At 47.0% G+C, this 25,920-nt stretch overlaps 1 protein-coding gene across 5 annotated transcripts in view; it reads left to right on the forward strand.

Moving 5' to 3' along the window:
• Positions 1 to 25,920, forward strand: part of kifc3 (kinesin family member C3) — a 36,263-nt gene that overhangs the window by 7,956 nt on the left and 2,387 nt on the right. For 3 of the 5 annotated variants that reach the window (XM_088939260.1, XM_088939261.1, XM_088939259.1), the window contains exons 1-20: positions 194 to 1,456; positions 9,800 to 9,920; positions 11,197 to 11,339; positions 14,016 to 14,202; positions 14,962 to 15,140; positions 16,239 to 16,304; positions 17,081 to 17,206; positions 17,310 to 17,507; positions 18,052 to 18,225; positions 19,506 to 19,653; positions 20,468 to 20,598; positions 21,013 to 21,124; positions 21,491 to 21,672; positions 21,764 to 21,868; positions 22,114 to 22,244; positions 22,565 to 22,688; positions 23,090 to 23,219; positions 24,042 to 24,271; positions 24,645 to 24,791; positions 25,629 to 25,755. In XM_088939260.1, coding sequence (XP_088795386.1) covers positions 1,226 to 1,456; positions 9,800 to 9,920; positions 11,197 to 11,339; positions 14,016 to 14,202; positions 14,962 to 15,140; positions 16,239 to 16,304; positions 17,081 to 17,206; positions 17,310 to 17,507; positions 18,052 to 18,225; positions 19,506 to 19,653; positions 20,468 to 20,598; positions 21,013 to 21,124; positions 21,491 to 21,672; positions 21,764 to 21,868; positions 22,114 to 22,244; positions 22,565 to 22,688; positions 23,090 to 23,219; positions 24,042 to 24,271; positions 24,645 to 24,791; positions 25,629 to 25,755 — 2,992 coding nt within the window. In that variant the 5' untranslated portion in view covers positions 194 to 1,225. Of the gene's footprint in view, positions 1 to 193; positions 1,457 to 9,799; positions 9,921 to 9,987; positions 10,046 to 11,196; positions 11,340 to 14,015; positions 14,203 to 14,961; positions 15,141 to 16,238; positions 16,305 to 17,080; positions 17,207 to 17,309; positions 17,508 to 18,051; positions 18,226 to 19,505; positions 19,654 to 20,467; positions 20,599 to 21,012; positions 21,125 to 21,490; positions 21,673 to 21,763; positions 21,869 to 22,113; positions 22,245 to 22,564; positions 22,689 to 23,089; positions 23,220 to 24,041; positions 24,272 to 24,644; positions 24,792 to 25,628; positions 25,756 to 25,920 lie in introns of those variants that run through there. The other 2 variants (XM_088939262.1, XM_088939264.1) reach the window with 2 other exon arrangements.

The raw sequence follows: 25,920 nt of genomic DNA on the forward strand, positions 1-25,920 counted from the left end.
AGTTGTTGAACGCTGGATCAGTGGAAACACAGGGCCGTAAGGAGACAGGACTGGAGCTACTGTTTGAATCTGGAGTGTTTTGCTGAATATATCATTTCTTGCATTTGCTTAATGCTTTACACCTAGGAGGGGTCCCAATTCTTTCACCATAAAAATACTTCTCCTTCTTAAGGAATGCAAGCTGAAGCCATCCTGTATCGGTGGCCCTAGAACACACTTGGGTTACAGGAACACGGGGAGCCGTCAAAACTCCCACCTGGACCTTCTTGGTTTCCTGCTGGTGCTGAATCTCAGAGCTGTGAGTGAATCCACAGGGACTTGTTGGGTAACTTGCACTGGCTGTGCAGCCAGATCCTTATTGTATTTGGTGGATCTATGGTGAAGAAATGAGACCAAGAACTCTGTGATGCTGAAAATCAACATGGTGGTGCTTAAGAAAATCTGTCTTCTGCTTCCAGTGAACATCGTTCACTGGGCTAAACACCTCCGAACTGGTTGACTGGACAGACTTTTGCGAGGAAAGTCATTGGTACCTGCATGTTCTTTATTGGGACAACGCTCGGAAGACTTCGGATTCAATCTCTGGACTTCACTGTAAGCAAATTCCCAAATGAAGAATTGTATCTTGGCAAACACAGTATCGCCCATGGGTGTGATATGGGTGCATTTGTTGAAAACGCTTTCATTAGATTGCTTCCTGCTAAATTGTTTATACTGCTGGGGTTGGAGAGCTTACTGATTAGCTTTTGAGTAAAACATGCAAATCAGGAGGAGGGTATAATTTTCCGTAGTTCAGAGACCTGAGTTTCTTGGGCGTAAACAGACCGAAGATCACAGATATATCGGAGACGATGACTGTTTATCTCAAAATCTGGAAGGTACAATTTGCTTGAAGACACTCTGAAATTATTGTGAGCCTTTGAAAAAGAAAAAGCATTTGGATTGAGCAGCCTGGAAGAATTTCTGAAGCTATGAACTCCTCTCATGTAAGATACTGGGTATAGGGAGCAAAACTCTGGACTGAGGTCCAGACCAGTTCTGGGTTTTCTTGGCTGCTGCGTTGGGACCTGCACCCTTTCACTGCGGACACTGTCCTGACAACAGGCAGCCTTGCCTTCTTCGGATTTGGTGACCTAAGAGCTTTCTGCCTGCTTCCCTCCACAGCAGTATCCAGTAACTGTGATATCGGAGCAGGCAATCTGCCCTGTCTCTTTTTAGGGGTGCAATGTATGTCCTGTGCACTCTGGTGGTGCTGTCTTTGCACAGCCTGTTCAAGGGGCGAAAAAGAGGCTCAGAAGTGGAGAAAGTGAAGCATTCTGACAGGGAGAGAAACTCGCCCAGAGACTGCCGCACGGACAACCACAGCCCAGGATATGAAGCCCAGAGCCCGTGTACCAAGAGTAACAGAACTAGGTTGAGCAACATGCCTGGCTGCTGCTACAGTATCTGGGCACAGGTGAGAATCCATCTTGCTTACAGTACAGAATAACCTGGCTACTGTGCAGACTGTACAATATTAATTTTCCTTTCTCTGTCTTTTGGGGGGTATTGGTTACCTCTGCCATCTCTCTGTTTTTGTGCATTTCCCTTTATTGGTCAAACATGTTTTACAGGGTCACAAATTACTTGTAGATTGTTTTTGTATACTCATTTGTTTCAGCGTCTAAGTAAATAAACTACTCGACACAGAAATTCCTATTTATGGAGAAAGAAATGAAAGGTGCACAGTGCTCCATCTGTTTCATGCAGGATTCATTAAAGGGATTATTTGCAAGCGAAGTCATTTTTTAATTAAATGTTGTTGTTTTTTTGTTTCTGGGCAGGTACTGTAGAATGGGCTGAAAAACAAAACCCTTGTTTTTTTAAAAGTACAGGAGGCCTGTTTATTCTACCCTTGAAGGAAAATTAACTTAATGAGTGTAAAATCTGAATTGCCGACAGTAACTTCACACCCTGACATATCTGGGTGTAGTGTCCAGGAGCAAGCAAGAATCTCTGTGCACAATTCTTAAACGTTAGTGCTGGTGCTGTCAGAGTGGGAGTCTGCAGCTCTACTGTTTGCAAACATCTGCAAGTGCCTGAGCTTTTTTTGCCTTTGAGGATTTGTTTAGGGTTTGTTTCAGCCTTTGCCAGCTAAATTGAGCTCAAATCCTTTTCAGATGCTGATATGCAAATGCAGCTTGTAAATTCACCAAGGGAAAGTTGGGGGTTGACTGTGGGTTAAGGGGCAGTCTCGCAATACGCAAAATTCTCAAAAACTCAAAATTAGGTTGTTGCAGGTTCAGGTTCCAAGTGTAACTCTGTGCCTTTGTACGGTTGAGCACAGCGCTACAGAAAGTATCGTCCAAACAGATCAATACTTTTTCTGTTGCTGTTGTTATTCCCCCTTGCGATAGACATCCTGTCCAGGGTGCACCCTGTCTTGCGCCCCTGCTTGCTGGGTGGCTCCCTCACGACCCTGTATTGGTTATGAAATACGTAGATGGGCAGTGGTTGTTGTTCCCTAAGTGATATCCAAGTGCAGAACAATGCATTTTAGGATATCGTGGTGGTTGTGCATTGTGCACCACTGAGTTTGCTGAGTTTGTGTGTTTTTCTGGGTTTCTGGGTGTGATGCTGTCTGACTTAGGACAGTCACATTGTATTTTCCTAATGGCTTTCAGACAGGGAGCATGATTGAGAAGCCCAAGCCTTTCAGTGCCATGTTACACTGCCTTCATGATAATGCTCCAGAATTTAAAAGGCAGATTACCACTGTGGCTCAATAATTCATGTGGGGTTTGGTTTTGTTTCCGTTACACCTGAACGACAGGAACTGGCCCTATTTAAGCACACCTGTCTTGCTCCTTCCTGCAAGTAGCCTGTGTTGAGATTCTGTTCCGTCCATCAGCCCAGTGACGCTCCATCTGACATCAGTCAGAATACATGAGGATGTCAAGTTGTTAAGAGCAGGATTGCTCCTTGCTGGGGAGCATCCTCTTCTAACACCTGGCCAATGAAGTCAGAATATACCTAATTCCATTGCTGCATTCCAGTGGTCACCCTGCGCCTGCACCGGCATGAGCTTTTCCTTCACTGGGACACTCCTTGGAATAAAGTCTCCCGCCTTGCTGATCTTAACAGAAACTTACGGAGTGAGAAATAATTTGCATTGTCTTCTCTTCTGGAAAGAGGAGGGGGACTATTAAACAGAACTCAGCAGACTCCTTCTTTGCTGCCTGGTGTGACCCCACCATGTACAGGCTGTTTCTGGTAGATGTAGCTTTTTGTGATGATTGTGAATTTTCATGCCTGGAATTTAACAAGCGACTCCCAGAGCTGTCACAAATAGCAGGCAATAATAGAGGATTAGAGACCTGAGGTCTGATAATGTATTATACAGCAGGTCTCTTGCTTACAGCAGGGGGAGTCCCTTGGGACTGAACTAATGGCAGTAACAGGAACCTCCCTCATGGCAGTTTTTTGTGGAGCTGAGCAAAGTGTGTGTCTATTCGGCAGCAGCTCAGGACTTAGAGGCGCAGTTACCTCCTTTACTAAATATTTCAGGTTCTGGGAGGAGGGGAGAGGAGAAGCCGGGCTTCATTTGCACATGAAATATTAATTTTGAGCACTGAGGTGTAGTTGCCAGGGGAGGGGTGGGGAGTGGGATTTTGTTGCTGAGGAGTGATGGGATACTGGGTTAGATTTCCTTGTTACTAAGTAACAGGAGGAAAGCAGAGCACCGAGAGGCTGGTGAGAAGAGCCCGGCTGGTTTATCGGAGTGGTGCTTTATGTAGCTGTGTGCTCCGTGCTGCACCAGGGGCTGGCAGGAGATGTTGGCGTGATGGGGAGCTTGGCACTGTGGCCATGGAGGTAGGTACCATCCTCAGTGCCTGGTCTGTGCGCTGCAATAGGAAAGAGGAGGGAGAGAGGGCTGGATGGTTCCCTTTCATTCCTTTGTATATTTTACACCACCAGTGTGGCTGCTGCTTTTGTGTTTCATGCAAATTGAGACTGTATTGTCTTCAGTGTGTCATTGTGGCCAGTGCTATTTATGTGTAGTACTGTACAGTGCTATACATTTCTGTCAGTTATGTTGCAGTTTGTGTGCTGACATGTAGGGGAAACACAGAGAGGAGCTGTCAGCTGAAGATGGTTTGCTTTATGCCCTGTCTGAAAACCCTCCTGTCTCCTTTCTGCATTCTTTCCCCTTCTTACTTGAAATACATTTGTAAAACTGCATGGTATTGCTTCTCCTATCTTTTATTTGCAGATGTTTTAATAAGAAGAGTTTTCTGATTCTTATTTCTGGCATAAAACTAATGCTGCTTTTGTTTTTTTTAATTTTGTCATTTTTGTTTTGGAAGATGTTTTTTTATTATAAATCAATTCTTCCCAATGCATCTGACACTGAATAGAGTGTTGTTTTGTTACTATGTTTTGTTCCTATAACAAATGGGGAAGGAAAGGGTTATTGTACAGTGTATGATCACTAAAATTCAAGATCATCCACACAATCTGAAAGGTGTTATAAACCCAGCATTGCTTGGGTCATATTATTCTGTGTGGTGTCATTCTGGAGATGTTTACTAATACGTTTCTATGAGTCTGATTTTATTTTTTTCATTTTTTTTTTCTCTGTACCATGTTTTAGTGCAAACTAGATTTGACACGGATGTCAAGAGTGGTGTTAAAATTAAAGAATTTAACACCAGGGGGATGTGAGGGATGTATTTAGCCTGACTGAATATTTCATGTTTTCATTTGCAATGCAAAGCACTTCCTTTGAATCTTTAAATCTGTGAAGCGTGGCTTCGGATCTCCAACCTTGCAGTAGAAAAAAAAATTGCAAAAGTTCTGACCCAGTTATTGTTTCAATGAAGGACCCATTACACTGAGGAGCTTCCACCTCGTTGAAACCCAGCAGTGTCTGGGTATCGAGGAACGGGATCAGGAGCCCCAAGCCCAGTGCACACATTATAATGTAGTGGAAATGCTTCTGTGTCTCACTGTTACACATACAGTACTGTGGGACTTACAGGCAAGAGTATCTGCCAGATGGAGACACCGTGGGTGTTAATTAAAAGCCCCAGTTTGTCTGTAATGGAAAGACACATGAGAATGTAATGGAGAGCATTGTCCTCCTGAAGCACTGAAATACTTTCTAAATATGCGAGAGAAACTGCAGAAACAAATGAGCTAGAAAAGTTACATGGATGCCTTTTATATTAATTACCCTGCTGGAGATTGTAAAAAACTTTGAGAGTTGGATGTTGGCGCCAGTGGACAGGGGAACTGATTTCCCCCAGCAAGTTATTTCTCTAGTTAAAAGGTGTGCAGAACAGGAGGGGTGTCTCATGACTGACATGCAGTTTGGGTTCTTCTGGAATCGCCATGGAAACTCCGAGGTGTGTCCTTTGTAATCACGGCTGTGATGACCCAGGTGTGATTCACTATTCGGCACAGGATGGTCAGGATGAATGGTAGCAGGGTGTGGTGTGAACCAGCCCCTAGCAGCAGTGCTGGAGTGCTCTGAACCACATTCTTCAGACGGTGACTGTGCTCCTAGATACTGCATCTGCCTTCATGCTTTGAATGCTACAGGAATTGCAACTGTCTGAGAGCAATAGGAGCTGGCTGATCGTTATCAAATAGACAATGACTTGAAACAAAAAGTGGAAGTCGTGGCTTTGTTAACGTTCTTTCAGAAACTGAAGGGAGTGCCTGAGGGAGTGAAGGACCTAAAAGATATTTGTGAGATTCCAAAGATCAGGGCAGCTCAATGTGACAGCATCGAGCTCCTGTTATGTAACTCTTTGAGTCATTTTACATGTCATAATATGACACCTGAACGTAAGCTCCCTCTTTCTGAATTTGCTGGAATAAGCCTGCTGTGGCACAAAGTTGTGCCCGGCCAGGGAAACAAGATACATTTATAAATAATTCCAAAGGCAATGCTTTTTGTAGATTTTCATGTCACTCTGGATTAACACTTGTATTTAACCAGGAACTTGATTTGTGTCATCTCAGCCCTGAGTATGATTTGTGCTCCTCAGGTAAGGCTTTGTGGAAAGTGAATCTCGCTCATGACCAAGGGAGAGAGACCCCCAGGGACGGACAGGGCAGTCTTATTGAAGCAGACCTGTTTCAGCTGTGGGGGTGTGGTGGCGGGTGTTGGGTGGCACATACAGGGAGCCTGTGGTTTCCAAGAGCAGGACGTCAGGGCGCTCATGGGAGGAACTGGGCAGCCCGTGGGGTCCGCTGTGAAAGAAGCTGTATTCGGTCATTCATGTCAAGGTGAAGGCTGGTGTTGTGTCTCCTCTTTATAAAGGTATAAAACTTTTAAAGCTCACAACCGAAGGACACCAAGCAGCTCCTGCTGGGAGTGTGGGGCTCAGGAGTACAGTGTGTTACTATCGGCATTTGGAAAGTCATTTTTTTTTAATTACCAAGGCGCTTGGTAATCTTAATCTTATGCTTAATGTCTTGAACACATGCTAGTGCCTTTGTACATTACTCAACTGAAGCTCATTACACATGTGCCAGTGCTTCTGAAACAAGTACAGGAGGTAATTTTCAGGGGAACAGCTTGTCAGAGGGGGAGAAGTGGCTCTCATTGTAGTGTGTGAATGTCTATCACCACAGCTCTGCCAGAACCAGGAATAAATATATAGAGCAAACCTGCAGCCCAGACCGCACTCAGAATGAATGCCAGTGAGCTCGGGAGAGCGGTTAGCTGGGAGATAACTGAACTGGGCTAATGAGATGCGCACACACACTGGGGAAAGGAAACTAAAAGGCGTTTTTTTTTTCTGTAGTTACTAATGTAGTCGACTCTGGTGAGTGTTAGGAAAAACAGAATGCTTAAAAAGAGCGGGTGGAGGCTTTATTTCAGACTTTTCTGTCAGACTGGTCTGTTTTTATCAAGAGATGCTGTTTTCAATAGAGAGCTTGTTTATTACCAAAGTATGAGAACCATCCGTGATGTTATACTCCTTTATTTTTAATATTTGTTTTTAATGGAGGTCGTAAGAGAGAAAAAAATCCATAGTTTTCTCTTCAATTGTATTTTTTTTTGTTGCTGTCTCAGTTCTAAGTGCTGCTAAGAAAGCTTAGGCTGTAAGTCAGGTTAAACCTGATGGTTCTCCCGAGCTGCAGTGAAACAGCCCCCAGTGAAAAACGGCTCTGTGCTTTTCATGTATTTTAATACTAAATACCATTGTGCATGATTAACTATGATTGTGTAATTTGTATTTTTTGGTTTCGTTCTCTTCAGTAAAACAAACCTAAAAAGGCTCTCCTTTTCCTGTGTGTAGATGTTTGTGTGGTATCGTTTCATCTTAACCATGTTGAAAATCTCTGCTTCTCCTTTGCATGAGGGACTAGAGACAGTGTTCAGCAATAAACTGGAGACCCAGGGCCAACAGGGAGCTAACATGAATCAGGTCCTAAGCACTCTTAAACACTGAGATTGCAGCCCTGCAGTTGCTAAAACAAGGAATGGCTTTAATAATTACTCGACAGTAATTCAAGGAAGTAACTGTGAAGAATAAGCAGATGTTTTTTTTTGTTCAAGTTTTTTTCTTACCTTTTAAATACCATCCCACTGTTTGTCAAAGAATTCATTTTGCGATGAAAGGTGAGAAAAAATCCTAAGAATCAGTAGCCCCCCCCCCAGCCCCATATCCATCCATGTTGAATAAGCACAAGGCCATCTGTTGGCGCTTAAGGGATAATCTATACCTGAGCTCTTCAGAAGGACATCTCTGTGTCAGTGGGAGGGGCTGGCTGGGCAAGGTGAGGGCATCATGTGTGTGACCTGTCAGTGGGCACATGCCAGGGCTGCTTCTAGTGCGCCAAAGTCTGCCATGCAGAGCTAGCATGCTGGGGTGGCTGGGATCTCTAGTAAACAGAGGCTGGCTTGACCTGAATGCCAACAGACCTGGGACTGTGAAGATGGCACACTTAGACTGGAGCCATCGACTCAAGGTAGGCAAGGGGCTTTCCACGTCTGCCATTCTCAAATTAGTTCTGTACGGGGAGCTCCAGGACTCCACTCTCAAGCAGGGGACTGTTCTCCCCATTACAGCTATGGACAGCAGTCCCAGTGGGCTGGAGCAGTACCTCTGGTTACATCGATTTGACATGTTCAGGATTTGTGAGCTGGCTATTCTACATCTCTGCCTGCACTGTTTACTCTCTTTTGCTAGGAAAAAAAAAGTTGGCAGCTGTTGTGTGTGTGTACGTGTGGGTCAGCGCGTTTCCTGTCGGCATAAAATAAGATTATATTCTGATACACCTTCTTCTAATCAGAGGGCCATGTGACTGTGCTCAGTGCTCACCTTCGGTCCCTAGTTAGTATACAACAGCCCTGCTTTTACTTCATCAAATCAGCAGTCATAGATTTCTCTAACAACCCCATGACTTAAATATGCAGACTACTAAAACCTGGATACGCCTTGGGTATATAAACAGCACACCGCTCTGATTACAGTGCAGTATTTTTCCAGGATACATTAACTTTGATTAAAACAGTGAATCAAAATTGTCCAAATGCCTTGTACCAGACTGTTTTTATTTCATATGAATTTTTGTGCTCTGGGGAAAATCGAGTTCCCCTTTAAATTTGCCGTGCCTGTCTTCTCTTTCCTGTCTGTGTTCTGGTAGTGGTAACTGGTGTGTAACACTGGCTGATCCCTGGCGGTTGTATTTATCATGAGCTTCCCTCAGTGTAAAGCTGTGAAAGACTGAAGACTGCTTTTCAGGAGTTTTTATCTTCTACACTGTATGTGTGAGGAAATTGCAGAGGAAGACCCTTGTAAGGGCTTTTGTGTTCTTGGTTTTCTATGTGGAAGGCAGTTTGTCAAGAGGTCATCGCCAATCCGCTGTGCTTTGTCTGACTCTCGCTGTGAGGGCTGCAGCCTCTCCTGTGCTCTGCGGTCCTGTTGCGTTATTTGGCTGGTCAGAGTCCTTCAGGGAATCTGTTACACTATAACTAACCCCTGTCTGCCTGTTAATCTGCTTCAGATGACCCTGAGCCCCTTGGCAGGCCCAGGCCGTGTGGTTTATGTAGGCTAGGATGTGGAGGAGGGGTTCTGCTTCATGTCAACCACCGTTGACCATGTATTTTTATCAGCAACGCTTCCCTCACGTTGGGAATTACTGACAGACTCTCCTTAGGGGAGAAGAACTTCCCTGCTTCGTTTTAGTGTCTGTCCCTCCTCCTCTCGGGATTGTGATGTAGGAATGTGATCGACACATGTCCCGCTGTCTCCCTCTCTGTGTAGTCTTGAGCGGAGCCGCTGGTAGGTGAAAGCATTCAAGCATCTGGCTCCCCCTTGTGGCTGACATATGTTAATGTAAATAACGTTTTTCACTTACGGACTGCAAATGTCAATGCGTGTACAGTAGTACGCCCAACCCTGTGTGTTGTCATATAATTTAGAGTGAGAATTTCCAAGTCATAACATAAATTGAGGTTGCTTGTTAAATTAATGTTAAACTAGTTTAATTATGGGCAGACAGTCTTGTTGGGGGAACATAAAATAACCTTTGCAAAACAACATTGAAGTGGTTTAGGAAAAAACAATACCAAATGGCCAACCTCGCGCTTTTGGATTTATTTAAGCAAGTTTGGATTTTTTTAAATAAGAGGTGCATACGGTACATGACAAACATTCAGCTTTGTCTAGAGTAGTATGTGTTCCAAGCATGCAGCCATAGTGGTAAAGTAAGGAAGGCCGTTTTGGAATAAATGTCTGACCTAAGGTGTGTGTGACATTCCAGCTCTAACGCCCTGCTGGTATCTGTCTCCCGTCAGCCGGCCCACTGGCCAAGCGCTGCCCTCAGCCCCACGGTCATGTTCAGCACACGCAAGACCTGGGACCTCGGCCACGCCCACACCCTGCAGGAGCTCTGGAAGAAAGACCTCTCATTGGACGGTGAGTGTCACGTGACGCAGGTAAAAACTAGCGTGGCAGCATTTTTCAGATTACTCTGTGATTTCCTACAGGTAGGAAAGGTGCTCTTTGAACTGAATGTGATACCTCAACAGCATGCCGAAGAGGTAAAGCCTATTTCTGCACTTTTTTCCTCCGAAATATAAATTCCTTAATTGCCAAGACAATGTTTTTTTTTATCTTTTAAAGATTTACTTATATTCTCTAATGTGGGTTTATGGACAGTTTTGCTTCTGATGAAAAAGCTGATTGTTTCTGTGCAGAGCTGAAAGTGCTCTCAGGAGTTGCTTGGCACTGTAATCGGATTCGGTTAATCTCAAAGCACCATCAAGAGCTGTTGTTAGGTTCAGAATTAATTTCAGCACTCTTCTGAAACTGCCTGTTTTTCTGGTTTTGAATGCTGTCTTGGACTTGTCTTGCAATTGTACATCTCCTACAGTAAAGACATTATTCTGTGTGACTGGCACTAGCTGTCCGTTTTCATGGATGTTTTTGAATGAGTACTAAAATCCCAGGGAGATGGCTCTTTCAACAGATTCACAGTAGAAATCTATTTGTCATTCCCAGGAATAATGTGAATTTAAGATGTTGCTTTCCCAGATTTTTCTGCAACTTTAATCTTTATTTATAGACTAGGTTAACCGAGAGAATTAGCTTTCACGTGTCTTAAGCGATTATCTCCTGCATCTCTCCAGTCTTTCCTTCTCCATTTGCAAAAGCACTATTCTTTGGATTTCAATGGACCCAAAAAGAATTTTGGGTTTTTTTTTGGATAAAGATATTGGACATTTCGTGCCATGAAGTATTAAACCACTTAAAAAGGAGTGAGGCTGGTTCTAGAGAATCACTATTGGAACAGGTCTCCCCTCTCTGTTGCTGGCGCTGTAGATAAGGACAGGTTAAGCTAACAACCCCACTCTTAAATCTCACCTGCAGGTTTGTTCGGTTAACCATTAATACGAAGGAAGAGGATTAGCGAGCAAAGCTGTACTTTGGGGTGTTTTGCCTTGTCACTTCATACATGGGGTCTTATGTATCATCTTTGAGATGTTCCAAATTAATGTGAAGATTAAAAAAAATCCCTGCCATTGTAGAGTTGAGTGCATTTGATTTGACTAAACTGAATCCTGTATTTTACCTGTTCTTCAATAACAGTGACCTTTTTATAATGCCTCACAGCTGTGCCTGAATGACCGGGGAGCCCCCTTGTCTTTGCGCCCACCTGCCTGAGCTTCTCTGTGCTGCGTTTGTCCCGCAGAAAGTGCTGTGGATTTCCTGATGAGTGACGGAGAGGAGGGCAGTGCCTTCATCCCGCTGCAGTCCTCTGTGTTCCCGTGTCAGAGCATGACCTCTGACCAGCCTGAGCCCAGTGCCCCCCACAACCAGCAGCTGCTCGTACAGGTCAGGCTGGCACCGTCCTGCAATACCGCACCCGCCGACTGCAAGGTCAGGGGTCAGGGGGTCAGGGGTCAGAGCCACTCTGCGGCTAAGCAGTTGAGCAGGGTTGTCTAATCCTGCGCCTGCAGGGCCGGTGAGTCTGCAGCAGCACCTGAAGAACTGGAACCTGTTGTTAAAGTGATTGATGAAACCAATAAAGAGCTTCTTTAAGAGCTGAGCTGGAATGAAAACCTGCAGAGAGCCAGGCCCTCTAGGACCAGGATTGGACACCCCTGAAACAGAGGGTGTGATAGTCCCATAGTGTGGTGCCGGTATATTTAAAAGCAGTATGCCTCAGTGCAAAAGTTCACTGGCCAATTAATAGTGCCCCCAGTGTAGAAGTACCACACTATTAATGTGGTCTCGCCAGGTTATGGCACCACACTGTAATCCTATTAGTAAGTCTCTGCCCCACATTCCTAAGCACAGTGGTCATCCACAGCTAATGCATTACCCATAAGCTCAGTGCCTGCTGACAGCATCCGCAACAGTGAAATTCCAACATGTTTAGACCTGACACTGTCTGCGAAGGGACTAGGACTTGTATATCTGCTGTGAGAAGCAGTAATTATCCATTTTGAATACTTGGAGGCAAAGCTTCAACACCCAGATCTCTAATTTACAGTTTGCGTAGGTAATTTCATGTTGCCTTAATCAGCTAAGTTCTGTTTGTTCCCAATGGCATGATTGCTAGGCTGTTCTACCAGGCAGCTTCAGTGTATAGTTCTTGCACAGCAGGCAATGGCACTATGTATTTTTTTTCTTTATACATGGACGCCACTGTTAAGGCATTAGCTCAGCAAATTAAAGCCTTTTCCCCCTTGACCCATATGCCTTACGAGCAGACCAGGTGTGGGGTCATTTTGACAGCTGCGATCACACTAGAGTGAAAACTGGATTGTGCAGTAGAGTCACCTTGCTCTGGAAGACTTTGGCTTAGGACACGTTTTAGGACAAATTCTCTGAAATTTTACCTACACTCTACCCGCCCAGACATGAATCACACAGTCTGACATGAATCATCAATCAGTTGCAAATTTTTTGCAAACTCCGTGACAGCTTAGCTGGATTTTGGTCTAGAAAAATAGAATGCTGTACTTGCTTACACACCCAGAATACAATACAGTCATATTGTTATGCACATTAAAAATATTTTAGCTGAATGCTACCGTTCACGAGTTATGATTGGAAGATACATTAATGTCTTAATGGCATCGAAAACTGAAATGTACCATTTTTCTCTGGGTTTGTATCTTGTGTGCTTCGGACATGGATTTCAGGTTCCTAGCAAAGGCTTCCCTTACAGGAGGTCTGTCCTCAGCCCAGACTGAGAAAAATGTTTCACAGTGCATCTGAAGTTTTTTAGATGAACATTCCAGAATTCATTCATTCATTTGCACTGCTCTGTGAAAAGGTTGGGGTTCCTTTCTCCCTTTTTATTATTGTGCTGTTTCTCCATCTTTCCATTTCACTCTTTCTTGTTTCCCTTCTGTCTCCACTGTCTTCAGGAAGTCACCTGGTCCTGTTCCTGGACATCTACAGCTTATGTAATTCGTCATGTTTCACATGTGATTTCTATATACACTACCTGTGAGGTTTTGTGGTAGAAATCAACTTTGCTCCCTGGTGATGCCTGTAGCTACAAAGAGAAGGACTGTCACATTATAATAGTGGTGTTACTTGTTATCCACAGTTTGCTTAGCTACCTGTACCCTGAGCCTGTTCAGTCTTTTCATATATCCATTTAGATTGAGGGTTGCGTTGTACGTGAATGGGGCTATGTAACACTCACAGCACAAAATAAAACTAGGAAAACCATACAGTAAAATAAAATAGAACATAAACATACCAGGACCACTGTTACTGAGCTGTGTGCATCAGCTGTCTTGTCCTTAATGGTGTCATTATTTGCACCTCACTGCTCTCTGCCTGGAATTCTCTTAGCTTTTAGCTCAGTGTTTCATTATGAGGTGTTACAAACCATGATGCATGTCGTTCTGTTGTGTCCTGAAGTTTCTGTGCTGGAGTTATGATGGTGTTATGTTGCTCCATTCAAGTAAGGCGTTGCCACTGTGTGATTTGGTGTTTTACTGCTCCAGTGAAAGAAAGTACTGTGTAGGTAGATGCTTTTCTCGCATATGAAAAGCCGTAAACTGCATTTGTTGTTGTTAATAATAATAACATTTTGTTTTATATAGCGCCTTTTAAAAGTAGCTTCTTACAGTGCATTGAATTGGAAGTGGGGGGAAAAATTTACGAGGAGATAAAATTAAAAATCAAGGATTTAGAATGTTCTGGAGTTTCTGTGGCTTTTGTTCTGACAAAAATGTGGAGAAGAATTCATCTGTTTCCCCCAGCTGTTAGACTCCAGTTCCTGTGTTCTTGTTAACATGAAATCTCCCGCTTAATTGATTCAGCACCAGAAATCAAGTCTGCCGTGAAAGCTGCAGACTTACTGAAGGAATTAGTCATAATTTGATATAGTTATTTCCAGCTGAAGCCCTGGAATGCGTGTGGAGAAATAGTCACCCCCCATCTGAGAAGTTTTCTTGTAGCAGAGAGAAGTGTAGTGGGGGTGTGTACTCCGCGGTGTGCTCGCTGCCTGGCGCTGCGTGACGGTGCCGCCCCTGTGCCCCCCAGGCCCTGCAGGAGAAGGTGTGCGAGTTCCAGGCCCGGCTGCTCAGCGAGGAGGCCGGCCGCAAGCTGCAGCTCCAGAGGCTCAGGCAGAGCCACGAGCAGCACGTGCGCGAGAAGCTGGCCCTCATCCGCAGCCTGCAGGATGTGGTCCGCGAGCAGGAGGCCCAGCTGCGCAAGGGAGAGGCCGTGGGTAGGTGGAGGCGCCGGGCGCGGACCACCAGACCCAGCAGGCTTCAACACGAGGGGCTCTGCAGTGAATTACCTGTATGTGTAATACAACTACAGCAGAACGATGTTTGTGGGGCGAGCTGTACCTCTTATTTGTAAAAGAACAGCGTTTCAACGCCCTCACTGTGGCAATAGGAATTCCTGAAGGAAACCAAATCTAGGACCTAAATCTTGGACATCTGTCAGTGGGATAAGGAGCTATTGTTCGCCTCTACTTAATTTTGCAATGTCATGTCTTGTGTATAGAAAACCTCTGGCTGTGGTCCTGGAGAGTCCCAGACCAGTGAGTCTCACGGGTCACCTTTCCCAAAGGAACACCTGTAAATTACTGATGAGTTAATCGAGTGAACGATCAGTGAACAGTGAACGATCTATTTCTAAATCACACATTCGTAACACCTGGAACAATTCAACTGGGAACACCTGTGATCAGGTGATTTATTTTCATAAAAGAAAGGAACTGGAGTTCCCTCAATGAAAAGACTTGCTGATGTGATCAGCAGCTTAGAAGAGTCCCTCATGTTTAAGATCAGCCGCCTGGTGGTGCCCTGCGACACTGGTTTGGGGATCAGGGCTGGAGAGCCCCGCTCTAGAAAAGGGCGATCGAATGGTGATCTTTGAAGCCTGCTGGACGGGGGAGACTCCTGTCACGAGGGGAGGAGAGGCAGGGAGACAGCTGGTTCCCGGTGACGCCTGCACGCTTGTCCCTCTCCGTCTGCAGGGAGCCGGCGCTCCAGCCTGGGCAGCAGACCCGTGCCTTCGGTGCAGCGGCTGGCGGAGTCTCTGAGCTCGGCGCAGGAGGAGAAGAGCCGGCTCCAGGAGGAGCTGCTCCTCGCTCAGGACAGGCTGCGCTGCCGGGACAGCGAGCAGCAGGCCACCATCAGCCGGCTGCGCACACAGGTAGGGAGGAGCTCCAGTGGGAGGTCAGGGCAGCAGAGGAGAATTCCGCATCAACATAAGCATCCCCAAGCACTTCACATATAGGCCAGGGCAAACTGCAACCTCCGCTGAAGGCCAGCTCTCAGCTGGGTGATGTGTGGCAGCCCCACTGCACAGAGGATCAGGAGGCGAGGTGAGAAACTGGAACTCAGCTCAGGATTAACATCCTGTCTCGCCAGTTACCAGGAGTCAGGACCTCAGTTTAACTTGTCATCTGAAGGACAGCACATCATATAGTACAGTGTCCCAGGTCACTGTCTTAGGCTGCTTCTGATGCAGAAGGAGGAGTGCCAGCTGCAAAAGAAATTTGGTTTTCCTTAGAGGCCTCCCATCCCTGTCCTGACCAGGCCCAGCCTTGATTAGCTACTTCGATCGGACTGAATCGGGCTTCGCGCTGGTAATAACACTGCTGTCAATATGGGATTTTGATGACAGTTTCTCATGTGCTTGAAATTTTGCAGATCTGTAAAATTGTCTTTAGATTAAATTCCATTACTCGAATAAGAAATAATAGATTTAAAATAGCCCATTAAAAAGTTTCAAATAAGGACATGGAAAGGTAGCGTAAAAGAGCTAGAAGACTCCAGTTTTCTCAAGGTTAGAATTTGATATTTCCGTGTTACACCAAAGCACAGTGAAGGCAACTTCACCCTAATAGTGGGGTGTGTGGGTTTGGAATGCCCTGGTGTGAACACTAAGAGGCTGAGTCCTGGGGCAGAGTGAGGAGCCTTCTTGAAAAGATGGGACAGCTGGCCCTGTCTGCCTGCCTGTTTTTTTCCAAAAAGCTCAGTGAGAATGAAGAGGTGGAACACTGGTTCCTCCCTCTAAAGAAACAGTGCCTGCTGCCCCACCTGTGTTTCACTGATCCATCCTCACCCTGCAGCCAAATGTACCGTCCTGCCCAACATCTAGAACATGTTTTCCTTGTCTCCCCTGTCTGGGATAAGAGCTGGGGCCATGCAGGAGCCCAGGACAGCCCCCCCCCACACACACACACGCCTCCCACCCCCAGGCAGTGAGCCAGGCGCAGGCTGACTGCTGTCTGTGATCGGTTTGCAGGTGGAGGATCTGAAGGAGAAGCTGCTGCTCCAGGCACAGGAGGTGAACAGGCTGCGATCCGAGCTGGTGAGTTGCTGTAAGCCGGCAGTTCAGAGAAGCTGCACGATTGATTGTGCACTGTAGTGTCTGGGGAGGACAAGGGGGTGAAGTCCTGCTCTTCACATGCCTGAATGTCTCTCCCATTTCTTCTTACTGCATTGTCCACTGTAAAATTTGTCAAACCCTATTTTAACAAGTGGCTTATGAAAGATTGCTGGCGTTTTAATACCCAGAAGTAAAACAGGTTTCTTTGGTACTGTGGTTTAGGGCCTTTATTAGATAAATGATAACATATGCAAAATACATTTGTGGAAAAATGCCTGACGTATTCCTGCTCACACCTGAAGAAGCCGCAACAGCAGAAGCGTTCTTTCATCTTTCCGTTTTTCTCTGTGGAATTTACCTTGACATGCTCGTACTCGGGACGGCAGGAGTGCAGTGGTCTGCATTGCTGCCTCACAGCTCTGGGGCCCTGGATCTAAGTCCTGGGGTTTTATTTGAGTGGGGTTTGTATGTTCTCCCTGTGTTCGCGTGGGCTTCCTCCCACAGTCCAAAGACATACTGGTAGGTTAATTGGCTTCTGGGAAAAATGGCCTTGATGTGAGTGTTTGTGTCTGTGTGTGCTGTCCAGGGTCTATCCCACCTTGCGTCTGTTGCTTGCCAGGATAGGCTCCGGCTCCCCTGCAACCCTGAATTGGGTGGAAGGGTTAGAAAACGAAAGGATGTTCTTCCGCAGTCTGAATTCCTCTGATGCGCTTCAGGTGTTAAATCCAGTCTTGTGTGCTTGTGTTGTTTCCCCTCAGGGAGCAACAGACCTGGAGAAGCAGCTGGAGATCCTGGTGTCGGAGAACGAGCGGCTCAAGCAGGAGCTGACGCAGGCGGAGGGCCAGGGCGCGTGCTCGGCTCGCGCCGACTGCCGGCACAGCCAGGTGAGCCGGACGCGGGTCTCTCTGGCCGCCGCGGGTGCGTGTGTGTTGGGGGGGGCCGTGCCCAGCGTGTTCCTGAACTGGCCGTGTGCTGGGCTGCCCCTAGGACGCAGAGGCCCTGCGCTGCCGGCTGGCCCAGCGGGAGGCTGAACTGCGGGAGGAGGCCGGCCGGGCGGCGGAGCTGGAGGGGAGGCTGGAGGAGGCGCGGCGCGAGGCGGGGGAGCTGGAGGGCCGGCTGGGCCAGAGGCTCAGGGACTGCCAGCAGGCCTTGGCCAGGCAGGCCGCCCAGGCGCCGCACATCAAGGTCAGTGGGGAAGAGCTTGCGGGTGGCTGGGGCATGAGTTTCCGGACACAGAAGGAATAGTGAAGCGTTTCATCAGTGCAAACACTTTCTAAATGATTAATGCCAAACAATTCCCTGTTGCTTATTTAGAAATTAAGTAATTTAAAAATTGTTCTAAATTGAAGTTTCGGCAATTGAGAGAATTTGTCACAGTAACTTATTCACTACTTGTTCACTCACAGAACATAAGAGGTGTTACAAACAAGGAAAAGCCCTTCGGCCCATCTAGCCTGTTTGGCAGTTAGTAGATAAATGATCCAATGATCTCATCCGACTGTTTCCTGAAAGAAATAAGGGTATTGGCTTCAACGCGACTGGGTAGCTTGTTCTACATTCCCACAGTGCTCCTGTTCTCAATTTTAAATGCACTGCTGTGTAGCTTACATTTACAGAGCTGTGTGTGCAGTAGAGTTTATTCCTGTAGTTGCAGATACCTACAAGTCCAGAACTATGCCGGTAGACCCTGGCATACTAACGGCTCGTTTCACGCCCTCTCGTTCTGCAGTACGTCACCAGGACGGTGGAGGTGGAGTCGGCCCAGTCCAAACAGGCCCTGTCGGAGGCCCAGACCCGGAACAAGGTCCTGGAGGAGCAGCTGGCATCCCAGCGGCAGCATCTTCGAGAGCTGGAGGGGCAGCTGCACGACTCTCAGAGGACCTGCAGCCAGCTCCGCGCCCAGGTCTGCAGGCCCCGCCCGTTCCCAAGCTCCGCCCCCTCTTTTCACCCTTGCATTTCCATCCCTTCGCCTGTAGGTGGCGCTGCTTCTCAGGTTGGCTGGTCATTGAGTTTGATCTGCATGTTGCAGGACAGTACTGCAGATGTGATGAGGAAAAACACGCTTTGACGTGCGGGGAAAAAAAATAAAGATCTGTGAAGCTCTCCTTGTTCCCAGCTCCTTTAGGCTATGTGTCGTGCTGTAGCCCCTCAACACAGCCCTCTGACACCCTGAACCTGAGCCCTCTGTCCTCCTGTCAGGCTGAACTGCAGGAGCCTCTCCTCGTAACAGCTGTTTCCCCTTGATTTGCAGCTGAGCACCGACCGGAGCCGCCTCTCTGGCCTCCTCTCTAGTGCTGCTGGGAGAGGCAGTTGCGAGTTGGTCCGTAGGTTGTCGAAGGTTGGCCTTTTATTTGAAACTTGGTGGGTCAGGGATCCCTCAGTAAAGGGCAGTGGTTCCATTAGGAGTTGGTAGATTAATTTCCATCAGTCAGTGGGAAGTGTAAAGCATCGGTTTTAAAATATATGTATTATATTTTAAAACATTTTTATTACTGTTGTCCTGATCACACTTCTTGAGGGATCATTCCAACATGTTCGGTGGTGAGAGTGACAGCAGGCAAAGGCAAGCTTTCTCCGTCTCTCGGAGATGTCCCTGGCTCTTTTTTTCTTTTGAGTTCGAGATAACATCTGTAATGAATTTTTTGGACTTTCCCCTATTGTTGAGTTGTGTTTATCATAGCACCTTTCTTTAAAGAAACAAGAGGGAAGTCTACCTGTTCTTTTCCTGTCTGCCATGTAATGTAGTGTAGGATTCACAGCGTGTCTGTGCTCTACCTTACATTGCACTTGTGGATCCTGTGTGGAATCCCAGCTGCACTTCTTTCTGCTGCTGTATATATGCTTTTGCTTCCTAGTGCTGTAATAGGCCCCTTCCATTCACTTTTACTGACTGTATACCAGATTTCACCTCCGTTTTGCTCCAAAACCAATTACGTTTTGGTGTTTTTTATTCCAAGAGGATTTCAAAATCCTTAAAAAATCAAAACCCTGTTATTTACCGTCATATTGATTATGCAGTAGATTGGAAGAATGTTTTAGTTTGCCATGTTCATCGTGTTAGAGTCGGCTGAGCTGTGATCTCCATGGTGCGCGCAGGAGGTGAACGAGTGTGCGCAGTGCTGGCAGAGCAGTGGGGTTGCGGGGGCGTGCTTCTGACATCCTTTGCTTTGGCCTGTCTTTCAGATCCAGATATACGAGGGGGAGATGGAGCGGGCGCAGGGCCAGCTGGAGGCCGAGATGCAGTCCCTGGAGGAGGAGAAGAACCGCGTGATCGAGGAAGCCTTCATCAGGGCAGAGAGCGAGATGAAGGCTGTGCACGAGAATCTGGCCGGTGAGATCACAGTCCTCAGCCCAGAGCCATGTTCAAGTTCACGTTTATTTGTCATTCCAGCCATATACAAGTATACAGTGGAACGAAATATCATTCCTCCTCGTCCACGGTGCAAATACAGGCAGGACAGGCGGGACACTGACATAGACACTGTAGACAGGATACACATACTGCAAAGTGCAGATAGTGCAAATGACAAGGTAAATACATAATACAATCTACCCAATACACTGGGGGGATTTAAACCCTGTTTCTGGAATTGGGGTGGGCGAAAGTAGGTTCCAGGGTGTTGAGGACCCTGAGAGCCTGTGGGAAGAAGGCTCTTGCCAGAGAAGTACTGGCTCATAAGTCTATAGCCACTGGTAACAAGGAGAGATTTGTGAATCTTACCCTGTTTCCAGTAGTTATAGACTTATATAGATCAGTGTGTTCTCAGATGTAAGAGAAGTCAGTGTAACATAGATATAACAACAAACCTTTAAAAAAATGACCCAGGGTGAAAAGTCAGGGTTGCAATAACATTGAAGAAGACATTCATGCTGGTAATTATATGCAGAACTGCATTTTTCTTCAGTTCTGCTTAAACAAATGCTTTGGATATCTTTGAAACCTTCCATGATAATCACTCCTAAAAACATCTGTGAGATTAAATCTTCAGGGACTTGCTTTACTGGTGTTCTTTATTTTGATGTCGTGTCTGCTGTCCCTGAGTGGATGTGCCTTATGTCTTCTGTGTAGGGAGTCTGTGGGACCCCTGCGTGTCTGTACGCTGGTCTGTGCACCTCTGACCCTGTCCCCTGTCCTCTGTGTTCAGGAGTCAGGATGAACCTGCTCACCCTGCAGCCAGCCCTGCGCACTCTCACCTGCGACTACAACTGCCTGAAGAAGCAGGTGCAGGATTTCCCCTTCATGTTGGAGACGGCGATTTCTGAGGCCAAGCAGGAGGTGAGGCTGGGCTGGTCCCGGGGGAATCCCTCTGCTTCCGGCTGCTGGGAATCGGGACAAGAGTGACGGCTGGGTGGCCTTGGTTCACCTGTTCCCATCCTGCTGAAAATCCTACTGCCGTTTAATCATTTTAAGATTTCTTCGGGAAGTGGTAGGAAGCACACAAATGAAGGACAGCCGTGGTCCAGGTTGATTCAAGCCTCATGGACTGGACTGTAGCACTGGAAGGGTTTAAAAGTGGGACAGCTTGGGTTTTCTGACCATTGGAAAACTGTAGTGGGACATGTGCGGTCTAGCGTGCCACGTGGGTGGTGTCGCGCTTTGGCGTGAGAGAAGAGGATGGTATGTGGTCCGTCTGGCTGTGCCAAGGGCTGCACGCCGCCCAGGCCTCACCTGCTCTGCTTGTGCGCACAGATCTGCCAGGTGATCGGAGAGGTTAGCAGTGCCAACCAGGAGCTTCTGCGCAAGTACAAGAGGGAGATGACCTTGAGGAAGAAGTGCCACAATGAGCTGGTCAAACTAAAAGGTGGGAGTCCAATATCAACCTCTGAACATTAAAAGGAGGGTGTCCGTATTCAGTCTGACTGCCATTTTTAAAAATATGCTGCTCTTGCATGCTACTCTGTAGATGATGACTACAAAGTTCCTATTTGTACAAGACAAAGGTTACTGATTCAGTTTTATTTTGTATTGGATAAATATTGCTTTGTAGCCCACTAATGGACAGGATCATTCTAATTGCTGAAGCTGAATTGATCTTTGAAGCTTGTCTATGGACTGTGCACGTGGGTTGTTTATATACAGTCCAGTAGTGATTTTTTTTAGTGGAAGTAGTGAAACTTCCATTTTCATCATTCCTTGTCCTCATTTCTTTTTATTTTCTCTCCATAAGGAAACATCCGTGTTTTCTGCAGGGTGCGCCCAGTCTGCAAAGAGGAGCTAGACGCCACTGAAGCCAAGAATATTGTGACCTTTGACCCAGATGATGACGCCATCCTGCACTTATCGCACAAGGGGAAGCCGATGATGTTTGAGCTGGACAAAGTGTTCCCCCCACAGGCCACGCAGGAGGAGGTGAGCACGGACACAGACAGGCCGGACACTGCTACCTCTTTGTCAGCAGGAATCAAAGGCTAACGGAAAATCACTTTTTTTGAATCGCCAGGTTTTCCACGAAGTGCAAGCACTGATCACGTCCTGTATCGATGGCTACAACGTGTGTATATTTGCCTATGGACAGACGGGATCAGGGAAGACCTACACTATGGAGGTACAGTCACATCTCCTTGTTCTCTGTTGGCTATGTTACACTGATTAGAATATAGATGTCTGCTTGTGGACTGTTTCATCCACATGAAAGTCAGTGTTCCTTGGAGTGGCTTCCATAAGGCACATGTCCTGAGATCTGCAAAGCCTGACCCCATCAGAAAGAAGGTGCTTTGTTGAGACCAAGGCAATGGCAACATGTTCTCAAAGTGCTTTCTAATGTTATTTTCCTTCTCTCTTCTACATCAGGGGGTCCCAGACAATCCAGGCATCAACCAGCGTGCTCTCAGGCTGCTGTTCTCAGAGGTGGCAGAAAAAGCTCCTGACTGGGACTTCACCATCACCGTCAGTATGGTGGAGATCTACAACGAGACACTCCGGTGAGTCATCCCTTGCATCACGCCTCCCTTTTTCCTCCAGCGTTCAGGCACACGTACACCTTGAGCATCGGCGCACAAGGTTGGGCACTGCCTTATTCAATTAAAAGAGATTCAGCTCATTCGTCCCTTTATTTGGCTTGATGCCTTTTCTGAGAGAGCACTGGAGTAGGCTGGGTAAAGGTCTTCAGTTTCCACTTATTGCGCCCCACCTCCCGTGACATGAACCCAGTGCTCAAAATGAAAGGAAGAAAGCGTGGACATCGCACACCTCATTCCCACGAGAATCTGGTCACAGTGTGGGCCTTGTCCATTTGCTTTAGGAATCTGCTGGGCGACAACCCCAACGAGAAGCTGGATATTAAGATGTGTCCGGATGGCAGTGGACAGCTCTATGTCCCGGGACTGACAGAGTTCACCGTGACAAGCGTGGAGGACATTAACAGGGTGAGTGTCAGTGAAACAGCTCCACAAACAGACTGCATCAGCAAGGCGTGTGTAGACATGACTCTGGTTTTTGTCTCTGTAACTTTTTTGGTGTTTTACAGCATGTTTTATCTGATCAACTGAGTCTCTTATATTTCTAGTATTAGTTTGGACTCGTGAAGTGACTTGACTTAGATGTAAATCATCCTAAGACATTTTCTGTACATATTCTGCAATTTGCAGTATTTTCAATGAAATTCTGTCAATGAAGAGATCAGAATGAGTTTTCACGCCCTTAGAAACTGCTGCTTCCAGACTTGGGGACGCAGTCAGGTTTGCTGTGCTGATAGTGAGCTGGAGAAGCGCTGTTGGTCAGGAATGAAGGCCCTGGTGTTTTAAGTGTTGCTTGCCACCCACTCCAGGTGTTTGAGCTGGGCCACATGAACCGGGCGACGGCCTGCACCAACCTGAATGAGCACAGCTCCCGCTCCCACGCCCTGCTCATCATCAGTGTCACTGGGGTCAACTCCACCACCGGCCACCGTACTGCTGGTCAGTACCTGCTCCCAGCCCCGCCTCCTCTCTCTGTTAACAGCCCCGCCTCCTCTCTGCCATTCCCCTTTCCCAGCTCCTGCCCTGCTTTGCAAAAATAAAATGCTATAACAGGGTTGGATTCTTAGTTGAAGCAGAGGTGAAAATTTCTGTAATTGGTAAATGTTTTAATATTGTAATATAACCGATCTGACACCATCTTAAGGACAGAAAATCTAAATAGTAATCCTCCTCTCTCCACACTAGTGTTAGAGAATACTTAGTAATTAATAATACTTAATCATTTTCTTGTGAGTTTGTGAATAATTTGATGGTGGAGAATTAAGCCAAAGCTTAAAAGACCAGTATTTATTACACATCTTCCAGACATCTTATGCTGGTCATCTTCCAGAGATGCCAGACTTGTAAGCCATGGAGTCAGACAGTCTCCAGCATTACTGGTTGGGTGTCCAGAGTTCATGGACTGGCCGTGTCCTCAAAAGCCATCTGTTTTAACAGATGTGTTCCCCCTCAGCAACCGGAGAGACTTTTCAAGATGCAGGGCCACACAAAATACCAGCCCGCACGGCCAGTCGACACTCCACTCACAGCAGTGTAAAATGCTACTGTAGGTGTTTCTGGTGGGTGATTAGAAAGGCCAGGTCACTTACAAACTGGCACTGGATGAAAATTCTTCAGATCCTTCAGGCAGAAATTAAAATTGCATCGAAGCAATCAGACTGATGAAAACACCTGGGCACTTCCTTAACGACAAGGCGTCGAAGCTCCATGTGTCGTCCTGCTGTGCGCCGCCGAGGTGCTGACGAGCGCTGGTCTCCGCAGGGAAGCTGAACCTCGTTGACCTGGCCGGTTCGGAGCGCATCGCCAAGTCGGGCGCGGAGGGCAGCCGCCTGCGGGAGGCGCAGTGCATCAACAAGTCCCTGGCGGCGCTGGGCGATGTCATCCACGCCCTGCGCTCCCGACACGCCCACATCCCCTTCCGCAACTCCCGCCTCACCTACCTGCTGCAGGACTCGCTGAGCGGAGACAGCAAGACCCTCATGATGGTCCAGGTCAGCGTTCAGGGCAGCGCAGCGATGCGCGGTAGTGTACATCACGGTTCGCGCGGTTAGCGATGCGATGAATTGCACATCTTGAAGGTCTCAGTGTCACACTGTACAAGTTGTTCATAACGGCAATAGTCAAACCATCGTTCCCTGGTTTCAGCTGTGTAATGTATGTAGGTATAATATAGTCCGTTTTCGGAATTATCCCTCAGTGTGTGGTTCATTCTGCAACAGCTTTTTGAAATGCTCTAATAACACTGTCGTCTGCAAAGGCGCTAGTGCTGGAGTTGTGATTGGTTTCTCCCGGGATTTGTGGGGCGGAGTCTCATGTTGTTCCCTAGTCGCTTAACGCAGTCCTCTCCCCTGCCCTTCCTCACAGGTTTCTCCCCTCGACACCAACGTGAGCGAGTCGCTGTGCTCGCTGAAGTTTGGCCAGCGAGTGCGGACGGTGGAGCTGGCCAGCGCCGCGAGGAAGCAGGCGGAGAACTCCTCTGCCTCCTCCTCGCCCACGCACGACAGCGTGGAGGTACGACCACTCCCTGCTCTCATCCTCCCCCCCCTCCCCCCGGTCTTTGCCGTGCCCTTGGGAAACCAGTGGAGGAACTCTAGGATTAAAACTGGGCAGTGTGCCTGTTCATCTAGGCAGGCTGACTCCCACGCCGGATTATGTCCTTTGATCTCTGTGCTGCAGGCCTGACATACCTTGTGCATTTTAGCATGTTAGATAACTGGAGAGCTTTTAGGAAATAAGATCTTCATGTAGCAATGATGAAGGATCCAAAGACGCTCCCTTATTTTTGAATCCTATTTTGAAATTCCAGCCACTGAAAGCTTTTTGTATTGTTATCGCCTGACATCTGTGCTTTTTCTAACACGCAAACTCGCATTTTCTAAGGTCAGGGTGTAGAGAAATGAGTTGCAGTTCGGTGAAGGATTGAAAGAGATTTATTAATAACGAAGATGCCTCCCGGAGATCAGACTGATAAGAGTAATCCTCTACCTTGACTGATCTGCTTGCCATTGTTCACAAACATCCTTTTATACTTTAAAACACCTCCTCAATGTACCTAACATGATATTGGAGAAGCACATACAGTATGTTAGGATCAATATATTTAGGGTTAATCTTTGATTCTTCCTATAGACCTCCATATATGCAACACAACAGCGTGCTTGTTCAGCTTATCTGTCAGATTCTTTTGTTGCAACAACAGATGTTTGTACAGCATGTCCTTCACACAAGAAAGTCTTGCACACAGGGCAAATCTTACACACAGAAGTCCTATAAAGAAATCGAAATACTACAAGGGGAGGTGGGTGTCTCTGTGAGCACTGATCAGCCAGGGCATGCTTGTGTTTGCAGCTGGACTCTCCTCCTGTAACGCCGGTGCCCATGCCCTCTGCCCGGGCGAGCGGCCTGACCACCACACCGATGCCAATGGCCAGGCCATCAGGGAGCACCAGGAGGAAGCTGCAGCAGCCGGTTCCAGGTTTGTCACTGCTTGCTCACTTCCTCGCTGGAGTACCGCTGTAGTGTAGTCCTGTGTGATGCTGAGCAAAGCTCAGTGCAAGTGAATAGTCTGGGGGTTGTGCATCGTCTTCTAAAGATGTGTTGATACTAAGAGATTGGTGATCCTTCCTTTTCTGTATTGGAA

Source organism: Atractosteus spatula, chromosome 21 (genome assembly GCF_055471065.1).
Source record: "Atractosteus spatula isolate fAtrSpa1 chromosome 21, fAtrSpa1.hap1, whole genome shotgun sequence".
NCBI classification, from domain to species: Eukaryota; Metazoa; Chordata; class Actinopteri; order Semionotiformes; family Lepisosteidae; genus Atractosteus; species Atractosteus spatula.